We start from the raw sequence: 11,759 nt of genomic DNA on the forward strand, positions 1-11,759 counted from the left end.
AACGGCCAGAGCAGGGAGGGGCGATACGTATGCCTTGTTACGTTTTCACGCTGACCGCCCCTGGTAGTCCCGAGCTACTTTGGAAATGGGCGCACACGTGGGCCCAGACGGCGGCCCGCGTGCATGGGGACCGTCAGACCTAACTTAGCTGTGTCTCACTTGTTTTGCCCACGGTCGCTGTTTCCCGCTGGCTACTTGATTTAGTACAGGTTTCAAACTTGACATACGCCTGGCCTATGGCTTGTCTCTCTGTTTCACTTTTTCTGGAAAGAATGCTGTGCTCGATTTTGATAGAAAAAAAAACTACCACCGTGCCTTTGCACTTGCCAGTAAAACACAGTTACCTTGTCGGCCTGTGGAGCGCCCTCGCTGGCATCACCTCCGGGCCGCCCCATCATCTTTGGTCTCGTGTCTGTTGCGTTCACATACGGAGTTTGTTTTGCCGCGTGCTAACTGGCGAATGTCTCTGCTTGTCCACAGAATTCAATCCGACACAACCTCTCTTTGAACCGCTACTTTATTAAAGTCCCTCGTTCCCAGGAGGAGCCTGGGAAGGGGTCTTTTTGGCGGATAGACCCCGCCTCAGAAGCGAAGCTCGTGGAACAGGCATTCCGGAAACGGAGGCAGAGGGGCGTCTCCTGCTTCCGCACCCCCTTCGGGCCGCTGTCGTCCAGGTAAGCCTCCGGGCTGCCCCTCGGTCAGAGGCCAGCTTCCACAGACGGCTCGTGACAGTAGTGTTTTGGGTACTTTAAACTTGTCACCTGTATTTCTCGAGCGAGACTGTCTGAGGACCGGTGAGGTCTGTAACAGCAGAGCGAGTGGACAGCTCGCTGCCCCTCTGACCTGTCAGCTCTCAGCAGCCAACACTGTGACCGAAGTAGAAATTGGAACAAAGGCGATGGTCACGTTGGTGAGGTCGGAATTCGGGACGTTTGAACGGAGCTCAGATTTTCCGGATCCCACGTTGCTTGGTAGGAACGTGGAGAGAAATTCTGTGAGAGTGACAAGGGTTAGTTTGTGGGGAGAGTACCACAGGCCCGGCCACGGAAACATCAGCCGCCCTTGTCCCACGCTTCCGCGGCCAGAGGCCACGGGGGCGGCCGGGCGCGTCCTCTCCTCCAGGCCTGTCCCGGCTTCCGGGGCTTGCTGGCCACGACCGGTGCCCCCCAGGCTTGTGGGAGCATCACCCCGACCTCCGCCTGCATCATCCCGCCCTGTTCTCCCCAGGCGCGTGCGTCTAGAGTGCCCCTTTGAGGGCTCCGGTCACTGAGCCGGGGACCATCCTAGTGACTTCATCCAACCCCGTCACTTTCGTAAAGAGTTGACTCCAAGCAAGGCCCCCTTCTGAGGCACTGGTGGTTTCTGGGGACACCGTTCAAACCCTAGCGGTGACCAGCACTACGTTTCACTTGTAGATGAGCCTGTCCGCCAGCTGGGGCAGTGGTTACGGGGCTGGCCTTTTGCGCCCAGCACTGCCTGGAAACCCCGATGAGGAGTGTCTGTGGGAGGGCGTGGGGCGGGCCTGCCCCAGGGTCACCCTGGGAGTTAGGGACGCCATCTCGTGACGCGGCACAGGGGAGTGGCAGGCGGGAAACCCTCAGGCCGGGAGGGCAGCCCAGCACGGCTTCCGCGTGAGCTGTGTGTTACGGAGAGGGGGGCCTCTCGTGGCTGCAGAGCCTGGGTGGCCGAGGAGGGAGGCAGCGGGTGTGTTTGTGCTAGGTGGGAGGCGGGCAGGAAGCAGGGTGCGCTTGGTGCAGGGTAAGGTCCTGCTAGAGAGGGCTGACTACCGTCACAGTCTCGGGGACTGGGAGGGACCCAGGCCGACTACCAGTTGGAGCATGGGAATGAGCAGACAGGGTCCAGGCCTGGGTTGGAGTCAGACGAGCCAGCTGGCAGGTGGGAGAAGCAAGGAAGACTGGGGGCCCGGGGGGGGGACAGGGTGCCAGGTCCGTGCCCGGGGAGACCAGGGTGCCGCTCACGAGGGAGTTTATGGTGATAAATGAATGCAGAGTGAAGGCCACTGTGTCCCCCAGCTGCACCCAGGCAGTCCCGTCGTCCTGCCTCTGAGGGTTTGTGTTGACCCTGTGACTCAGCTCGCGGGACCTGAGTCCCCGTGCTGCGTAGCCAGTCCTGGGCCAGCCTCACTGGCAGGAGCCGGACGGGATCGCCGTTCTTGAACCAAGAGAACAGTGGCGGAGGGAGCAGCCTTTCCTGCGAGATGAATAGCCTGTAGGTGTGTCCTCTGTCCTGGTGGGGGCTTTGTGCCCATCCCAGCAGAGCTCGTGATTTTAACACGGAACACTGAGCCACTTTTGCGGAAGCCTGGCGGGTCCCTTTCAGGAAGTAAATGCTCTGGAGCGTGGCTTTTGCTGGGAAGCCACGAATAACGCGGCGTCCTCCCGTTCGCTGGGTTCAGGGCCCGGTTGCCTTTCCGTGTATCGGACAGCATCGTTGTTGGTGTTGGAAACCCTCCGCAAGAACAGAAGAGCGTCAGGAAAAGCTGGCGCAGGTGACGTGTGAGACGCGGATGCGCCGACGTTCACGTTCAGATGCCGTCTTCGTTCCTCGCCCCGCGTGCTTACCGCCGTGCTCCGTTCTCTCGTTGCTTCCGTAGGAGTGCTCCAGCCTCGCCCACCCACCCTGGGCTGATGTCCCCTCGCTCTAGCGGCCTGCAGACCCCAGAGTGCCTGTCTCGAGAGGGCTCGCCCGTTCCGCACGACCCTGACTTCGGGTCAAAGTTAGCTTCTGTTCCAGAGTATCGGTATTCCCAAAGCGCACCCGGTAAGAGTGGTTTGGGGCCTTTACGCGACGTGGCGGAAGTGGGCCTCACGTGCGCAGGCTCAGCGGCCGTGCTCCTCCTCCGTGCAGGTTCTCCCGTCAGCGCCCAGCCGGTGATCATGACCGTGCCTCCCCGACCGCCCAGCCTGGTGGCCAAGCCCGTCGCCTACATGCCCGCGTCCATAGTGACGGCACAGCAGCCCTCCGGCCACGCCATCCACGTCGTGCAGCAGGCTCCCCCTGTCACCATGCTCAGGGTGGTCACCACGTCCGCCAGCTCCGCCAACGGGTACATCCTCGCCAGCCAGGCCTCGGCAGGAGCCGCCCACGAAGCGGCGGGCACAGCCGTGCTGGACCTGGGAAGCGAGACAAGAGGTGAGGCAGTCATGTGGTCCCCGGGCCAGGCTGGTGCCCGGAAGGTCTCCCGTCAGCCTGGGCTACGAGGCTGCAGGCCCGCGTGCTGGGGACACGCGCTCCCTCTGGGGGCCGAGGGTTCTCAGGCTGCTCCTCCTTGTCTCCCTGCTGCGGGTTTCTTGGGGAGCGCGTCCTTGTAAATCCGTGCTGTTTACCCTCCTCGGCGGTCGTGCCTTCGGGTGTACGTGACCCCGAGGAAACGATGCAGGGCTGTGGGGCTTGAGGCCGTGGCCGGGGTGGGGGGTTGGGGGGGAGCATTGCTCTGGGGCCCCCGGTGGGGAGTCCTTGGAAGTCACTTAAAAACCGCTACAGGTTCCTACGGGAGCCATGTTGGGCCCAAGGAATAACGGGTGCTCGCGAATGCAGCCCGTGGCACGGAAGATGCTGGCGGGAGCCTGACTCCGGGGCCTCCTCCTCGCGGCCCCCACGCCTGTTGATCGCGTCATAACGACAAAGGCGTTTTGGGGGAGGAAGTCTGTGACTCCAGATGCAAACCTTTTCGTTCCAGATGATACCGTCTCTTCGTCTGTTTTTATGTTTCGGGTTGGTTAAAGTTCAGGCTCCGGCAGTGTTTTTCTAAAACCCTATTCATCGTTTTTCTCGTTTCAAATGTATTTCGTCGGTAGGATTTTTCTTTTGAGAAAAGTGTTTTCCCCAGCGCCGATGCCTTAAAGCCGCAGTCCAATCCCCCCGTAAACAGACTTCCTGCCGCGGCTCGCGTGGGCATGGGCGTGGGCCGCCGTGGCGGACCCGCGGGGTTCGCACACACTGTATTCCTGCAGGCCTGGAGGAGAAGCCCACCATCGCCTTCGCCACCATCCCCGCCGCTAGCCGCGTCATCCAGACGGTAGCCAGTCAGATGGCCCCGGGGGTCCCCGGCCACACGGTCACCATCCTGCAGCCAGCCACTCCGGTGACCATCGGGCAGCACCACCTACCGGTCCGGGCCGTCACTCAGAACGGGAAGCACGCGGTCCCCACCAACAGTTTAGCCGGCAGCACTTACGGTGAGGCCCTGCCCGGCCCCTGCCCCTCTGTGCCCGGTCGCTCTGCGCAGAGCGCCTGCCGTGCGAGAACGTCCTGTCGATCCCTCTGTGCCCTCGGCGCGGGGGGCTTGCCGGTCAGGCCGGGGCCGGCGCCCTGCCGAAGGCAGAGTCCTCACGGCCCAGCGCTCACACCCGTGGGGTCGGGAAATAGACGGAGGTGGGCGGCGAGTCCCGGCGGGAACTGAAGCAGGGGTGCGGCTGCAGGGAGGGGGTGGGGGCCCCGGACGTCCGCAGAGATCAGCAAGAGGAGGGCCCCCAGGCGAGAGCAGGGTCAGGTCGGGGAGGGCGCGGCCCTCGAGGCCTAGCCGGCGAGGGGCCGGGATCCGGGTGCCCGCGTGGTCGGCCCGGCCCTCCCGCAGCGGCTCCCCGTGTGCCGCTCTTGGCCGTTCGCCAACGCGCACCTCTCTTTCCTCCGCTCCCAGCCCTCACCAGCCCCCTACAACTCCTGGCAGCCCAGGCGAGCTCATCCACGCCGGTGGTGGTCACGCGGGTGTGCGAGGTGGGGCCCGAGGAGCCGGCGGCAGCCGCGGCCACCACCGCCACCGCCCCGGCCACCGCTGCCTCCGCCGCCTCTTCCACCGGGGAGCCCGAGGTCAAAAGGTCGCGCGTCGAGGAGCCCGGTGGGACTGTGACCGCGCAGGCCGGGGTGATCACGGCCGCCGGCCCGCAGGGACCCGGAACCGGGGAGTGAAGACGCCTGCCTACGGGCCGAGTGGGACGCTCGCCATAAGGGATTCTGGAGCCAGGCCCTGACCGCCGACCCCCTGCCGCTTGCGGACCGCGACAAGAAGGCTCCACGGTGACCTGCGCACGTGCCAAACGGACAGGACGGTCTCGGCCTCCCTGTTCTGTCTCCTGCCCCTGCTGTGGTTTAAAACAAAACACATAAACAAGTTCAGACCGCTGATTGTATGATTCGGGAATTGTTTGTTTTTATTTCCTTCTCTCCTGCACCGTCTTCTCTCCTGGGCCCGTGGCCGAGGGCGTGGGGGACGAGGCCGCGGCCCGGCGCCTGGAGGAACGGATCACGGGCAGACTTAGCCGCGAGCAGAGGCGAGGCTGCCGGAGCACCCGTGGCCCCCGGAGGCCCAGACGGAGGCCGTCGTGCGAGGGAGGGGACGGCAGCGGCACGGGTCCTCTCTGCGGCGGATTGGGAGTGCGCAGGAGAAAGGCAGGCGCTGCCAGAGCCCGGAGCGTCCCGTGGGGTTTTCTCCCTAAAGTAGCGACACAGAAAGCGTTGGCATTAATCCGGGGTGCGGGGCTCAGGCTTGGCTTTCTTATTTTGTTGAAACGGTGGGATTCAGGCTTCATCTCAAATCTGAGATAAACACGAAAGGAAGCAGGTGTCTGTGAGGTCTGCGTCTGTGGACAGCGTGACGGCCGTAGGCCTGGGCTTCTTACTGGCATTAATCCTGTGACGAGTCAGTCCTGCCGCTCTGTCTGCTAACTTCAAGAAAGATCGACGGCCTCCCAGACTGGCATTCGGGGCGGAAAGCTGTGTGGGCGGGAGCGGCCGAGGGTCCTCGTCCAGAGGCCCCGAAACCGGGAATCGGCGAGCCCTGTGTCCTCCGCGGGCCTGAGGCCCCGGTGCCTGGATGCCGTGGGACGCACAGCGCTGGCGGGCGCCTCTCGGATACCGTCAGCAAGTGGCGGTCGCTTTACCACCCGACACGTACCTCCTGCTGTAAGTCAGGCCGTGTCCTGTGCCCGCAGCGCCGGGGCCACACCGCCCCTGTGCTCGGCTCTTGCTGCCTCCATCGGTCTTGCCTGCGACCTGGCAGCGTGACCAGCGAGTGACGCCAGGCTCCCCGGGACCGAGGCCCCGCGCTCACAGACGCCCCGTGCCTCCTGGAGCCGTCACCACAGCTGGAGGTGAGGCCGCCACACTCCTGGTTTATAGCCCAGTTTGGGGTCCACGTTCTAGCTCTTCAGCTCCTCTCGGAGAACATTCTCAGGAAACGTCAAGTGGTCTGTGAAAAGCGACTCTAAACTTGGCCGGCCGCCCCAGCACTGGTTTTTCTGACGGTGGACACCGGGCCCTGCACAGAAGTCCAGCAGGAACAGTTTTTCTTCCTGGAAGTCGCCTGTCCTCAGCATCGGACTCCAACCAGCAAAGCTGCCTCCCCAGGCCCCCGCCCCAGCGGCAGCGACAGGGAGCGAGCTCGGCCCCTAAAGCCCCCGAGAGAAGGAGCGGGCCTGGTGGGCCGGGTCAGGCGCCAGCTCGGAGCGAAGGAGAAACCGCAGAACAGTCTCGAGGCCGTTCAGGCAAGATGGGCTTATGTGCCAAGCGTGGCCGGGGCGGGCGGACGGGCTCTGTCTCACTGCCGTGGTCGTCAGTCGCCGAGGACAAATACAGAGTGTCCTCCCGTCCGGCCTGTGACACCTGGTCCGACATTCTTCAAGCCCCAAACCGCTCGTGTCTGTGGCACCAACTTCAACTGGGAGAGAAGCTCTTCTGTGAAGTCCCCACCCACTGCCTCCGGTGACACTGGGGTGGAAGTGGCCGGGCGTGCCGTCCTCGGTGATGGGAAACCGCACTCTGTTCCGCGTTGGCGATTTCTGTTTCATAAACTCTGTCCTTTGCCGCAGCGTCTGGTGTGTGCGTGAGAGGGCAGGTGGGGTGGTGGGCGTTGCACAGGCAGTCTGCCCCTTGCGAGGGCCTCACCTGGGAGGATCCAAACCCAGGGCCTGCCCTCAGGTTGGCTGTCAGGAGGTCCTGCCGAGGGGACTCTATCTGCTCACCGGCCGGCAGGACGGCCCCAGGTTTGCCCCCGTGGGAACGCTGGGCCGGCAGCCTGCACGGGACACGCAGGACAGCGTGGGCGCGGACACGGGACAGTGTGGGCACGGGAGAGCCTCGGGCCTTCGCCGGGTCTGGTGAGTCTGGCACCGACCCTTTGCTTGCGCGGCTTTGAAGACGCTTTGGTTTCCGTTCCTTTTTGGTGATGACCCACCCCATGTTCGGGCAGTGGTTCCAGGAGAGGGAAGACGAGAGAGGGCAGGGTGTCCATCGGTGGGTTCTGCCTCGTGGGGAGCTCACGGGAATGAGAAGGGCAGGGCTAGGCCTTGGGGGAGCTGCCTGTCCGTGCTCACAGACGGTGGGCGTCTGGGTGGGTTCACGGTCCCCTGACCCAAGAGCGGGCCTGCTCCTGCCCACCCTTGGCCTGGGACTGGTGGCCGGAAGGCTGAGGGCAGCCTGCACCTGGGGACCAGATGCACCTTAGGGCGAAAAGGTCGTTCCGTGTCCCCGGAGCCGACCGAGTGATGGTCTCCCCCCCACGCTGGAAGCAAGAGTGCCAGGCTGTAAATGACCAAGGAACCGCGGCCCTCAGAATCTTGGCCACGTGTGACCCGCCACAGGTGTGGGTTGTAGAGGGTGGGCGAGAAGCGGAAACAGCTCGATCCCGGCACCATCCTGGTGTCAGTGTGGTCTCAGGGGTCTCAGAACCTTCTCTTTGGTCACCCGGGGGCCCAGGTGCGTGTGAAGGGGGCGGCCAGGCAGGTGTGGGGCTTTGGGAAGGGCCCGCCTCCCCTGCGTCGTGACACAGGGCACTCGGGCCCTCTCCCCCTGGTACCCGGCTTCCCTTCCGTCTGCTGCTTGACCTGTCGCCCTGTCGACCGGCACCAGATGCAGGAAAACACCCTCTCTGCACAGGAAGGAAGTCACAGAAGTAACTACTCAGTAGCTGAGCGTTTCCCACCTGGACGGTCTGGTGGGCAATGGAAGGAAAAGGCCTGTAGCCAGAGCTCACGGGCCGTGTCACAGGGCCCAGTGAGTGCCACGGTGCGGGGCACAGAAGGCCACTGAGGCAGAGCGTCAGGGGCTCCGGCAGATTTCCTTTTCCACCTTCTCTGTAAAGTAAAGGTAACAGGGCTCACATCCCCTCGTGAGGTTAGACACCTGCCAGAACCGCCCCCACCCCTGTCCTGGGACACAGCCCTCTGGGCCTCGGCCCACGACCTGGGGACCGCAGGACCGATGGCCGGGTGCACTGAGCCCCGCGCTGGGGGGGAACAGGTCCGCGTGCTTACAGCCGCTCCCGTCAACTCCCCACTCTCGGTCTGGTGGGTTCATGTTCAAGGTTTGCGGTCTTCCCTTTGTTCTCTGTGTGACAGCCAGGCCAAATTGCGAAGGTGACGAGGGATTTCTGAGTCACTAAAATGACTATTCTGTGATTCTCGAGCTGGCGGGGTGGGGGTGCCGCCACGGCCGGGGGGCGGGGGCCCCGCCGCGCCCCGATGGGTTCAGCGGGGACCTCCTGGTCCCTTTCCTGCTCCTCACCGGGGCTGGCGGAAGACCAGTTTGGGGCCGTGGGCATGATTCGATCAGTGCTCTCCTTTCCTCTGAGACTGGGTCTCTGTGGAGCATCCAGAGGGAGGGCACAAGGTCGCTCCATTCAGAGTTCAGGAGAAGAAGGCGGGCCTTTGGCCTTGGGGTCAGTTTCTTTATAGAGACAAAAACAGGCCTCATTTGAAAAAAGATGCTTAGTTGAACGTGTGGTTGAACGTGAGGAAGCATCAGGGAAGAAACAATGTTCCCCGAGCTCTTAGAGCCCAGAAGTGAGTCCCGCGGGTGTGTGTTTCTCCAGACGCCTCACGTTCCGCTTTGCCCTCGAGCGACTGCGTGCGGGACGCAGGGCCATCTCGGGGTCACACAGCGCCGCCCCCCGCACCCCTGAGAGGCGGTAGCTCCCCCAGAAAAGGGGTCAGGGCAGCTGTGCGCACAGATGCTGAGGGGATCGTGAGCTGCTTATTTCGGGCACCGCGACTCTCTGCGGGTCCCAAGAGGCAGAGCTGCTAAGAGGAAGCCCGGCCACGTGGCCGCCAGTCCCCACCAGGCCCCCCGACCCACAGCCCCACTGCTAGCTTGGCTTAAAGCAAAGAACGTCTCCTCCCAGCCACCCCCCCCCCCCCCGCAAGCCGCCTTTGTGATACCTCAGCCTCGAAGCAATATTTTCTGAGAAGAATGTAAGTTTGTCCGCGTGCCCGTGTGGGGCCGCCCTCCAGACGGGCCTCCACAGGGGTGGCCGCGCCCGCAGTCTCTTGCAGGGTGTCTGTCCTTCGTTTTCAGCTTGTTTTCCAGTTTTATACGGTCCTTTCCTTTTACGCATTCTGTCCCGAGGCCTCGCCTCCCGCGTTAGGTTTTAAATGCTCAGGACCTGGCCGGGTGGGTCCTCGGCAGCCCCAGGAGCTGGCCGAGGTCTCCACTGTTGTCCCTGGTGCCGGCTCCAGGATGGGACTTTGTGACGCAGCCACAGGCGCGTTCTCCAAACTGAAATAACACAGGCCTGCTTGCCCGGCTGCGTTTAAGGAAAATCGTTTTCCTCCTGCATTGAGCTTGGCCACCGCCTGTCCCGCAGAGTCCTCAGGGGCCCGAGGCCGTGTGGGGCCGTCTCTGCCAAGGCACTCGGCAACCCCGGCTCGGCCCTGCGGCCACTTGGAGGGACGCTCCACGACCTGCCTCTCCACCGTGTCCTAGGAGGTCCGCGCAGAGGCACCAGGGCCCCAGGAACAAAATAGGGGTGCTGCCTGCGCCCGCTCCCCCCAGGAGGGGGGACACAGGACAGCTAAACGGAGGTCGGACGTCCGCAGGATCACTTCTGCGAGCCTGACGGACCCCACGGTGCCTCCGCCACATAAGAGCGAGCGTCCGTGCCGGCTGCTTGCGGGAGGCCCGGCTCCCATCTAGAAAATGACCCCTGCCTCCACCCCCAGACACACGCCTGGTCCCCAGGATGCTGGAGCGCAGCCAGCTAGTGGTTGGAGGCCCTCCTGCCGGTCGCTCCCAATCGGGGCTTCCTCCGAAGCTTTGCCCGCCACCCGGGGCTGAGGCTGCACTGCATTGCTACACAGGATTGGGAGGAAATTCTTCGCGTTAGTGAGGCTTGGGGACCCCGTCTCTTTCAGTTCTCCTAACCGCTGGTTTTGGCCGTGAGGATTCAGCAAAGAGTGAACGGAGCAGTGACTTCATTTCTGGGCATGTCTGTCCCCGTTCCTGGCACCTGCTGGCATCTGGGTGCACTGGGGAACGTGAGGGGCAGGCCCCAGGGGCCGGCAGGAGGCGGAGCTGCGTCCACCGCTCCCTCCGCAGGTTCTGGTCTCGTCCCAGGCGGGTCGGCGAGTCTCCAGGCGGCTCTCTCCTCTTTGCTCCAACCCAGGTATTTTAGGACTCAGATAATAATTGGAAGAATTCTGGCTTATTCTCTTTGGGAATCTCTTCTGGAATAGTTTGCTCATTTGATTCATCTAAATATTTATTGGTGGTTTACTCCGCGTCAGAAACAGTAGAAAGTGCTGGGGAGGCCAGGCCCGGGAGGGATGTGGCCGTGTAGACAGGCCACGTGCCCTGGGTTGCTGTTACATCGTCTGGCACGTTGCACGATGTTTTCCTTAGCTGCAGTGGCAGGGCTGTTCCTCTGAGCTGTCTCCCAGAGTCCCGAGGCACCCAGTGACCTGTCGCCCCAAGTGCTGAGCCAGCTGGCCGCACCGCAAGAGGGCCTTGACTCGGGTGGGTTTTCCCCACACAAAGTTAAGCGGCGTGAAGGATGTCAACCTGTGCCTGCTGCCTCTTAAGCTCATCACGTCTAAGTTTCTGTGTTAACTGACCCAGATTCCTCCTCCTCTCCTTTTTTAATCCACAAATACGGGATTTAAAATCAAGCATTTTAAATTTGGCCCTTCCCTGCTTCCCTCCCAGCTCCCTGCCCGGAAGGCTTTCTGGATACCCAGATACTTAATTTACGCGGCTCAGTCTATATTTCAGGATGGGGTGAAGGAGGAATAAGACAAAGGTGGGACCCAGACTCTCGCCCGGATCAGCCCCGCAAACCCCGTGCCCACAGCACGGCCCGTATGATGAGGGATTAAACCAGTACAGAGGCTTGTTACCTTCCCTGTAAAGTGACTTGGGGGGGGGGGGGGGGGGCGGGTGTTGGGGGTGAGTGCACGCGTGAGCGTGTTTGTACAGTGGCTGTCTGAAGTATCTTTTCACCGTATGTTTCATCATCAGTGCTTGAAAAGCGGTGGTTGCCCACACAGTGGAGACTTGGGTTCTGGCACGCGGGACGGGAAAGTGACTTGTGCTGCAGGGCTCGGCTCCCTGGGCCCGCGGCGGGCGTCCGTCTGCGGGAAGCCCTCCCGGGAGGGACCCAGATGCCCCGGCAGGTGGCAGGTGGCAGGTGGCAGACGGCCCGCGGTCCCGTCCGCTCCCGTCCTCGGAAAGACGAGAGGCCCACCTCACTGGGCCTGCCTGCGTTTTCGTTTCAAATGGGATACAGTATTTTTTTAATAAGGAGCCATACTTTTTTTTTTTAAAGTTTGAGATCTGAATGTGATTTCTAATTGTATCAGACGTTAATGTTTTAAAGCTATAACAAAGTTGCAAATTTCTACTTTTTGTTTTCCATTTATTTTAACTGTCCTTTTATCTATTAAATTGTTGTATGTGGATGGGGAAGTTCTGTTTCTCCTCTTAGCATTTGTTTCTATAACCAGAAATAAAATTATATATTACAGAAGTGA

At 62.1% G+C, this 11,759-nt stretch overlaps 1 protein-coding gene across 1 annotated transcript in view; it reads left to right on the top strand.

The window, feature by feature from the left end:
- FOXK1 (forkhead box K1) overlaps window positions 1-11,759 on the top strand; it is a 69,878-nt gene extending 58,119 nt beyond the window's left edge. The window contains exons 5-9 of the mRNA XM_045461346.1: window positions 481-674; window positions 2,615-2,781; window positions 2,869-3,153; window positions 3,975-4,199; window positions 4,661-11,759. Coding sequence (XP_045317302.1) covers window positions 481-674; window positions 2,615-2,781; window positions 2,869-3,153; window positions 3,975-4,199; window positions 4,661-4,929 — 1,140 coding nt within the window. The 3' untranslated portion in view covers window positions 4,930-11,759. The remainder of the gene's footprint in view (window positions 1-480; window positions 675-2,614; window positions 2,782-2,868; window positions 3,154-3,974; window positions 4,200-4,660) is intronic.

The sequence above is a fragment of the Leopardus geoffroyi genome, chromosome E3 (genome assembly GCF_018350155.1).
Source record: "Leopardus geoffroyi isolate Oge1 chromosome E3, O.geoffroyi_Oge1_pat1.0, whole genome shotgun sequence".
Taxonomy (NCBI): Eukaryota; Metazoa; Chordata; class Mammalia; order Carnivora; family Felidae; genus Leopardus; species Leopardus geoffroyi.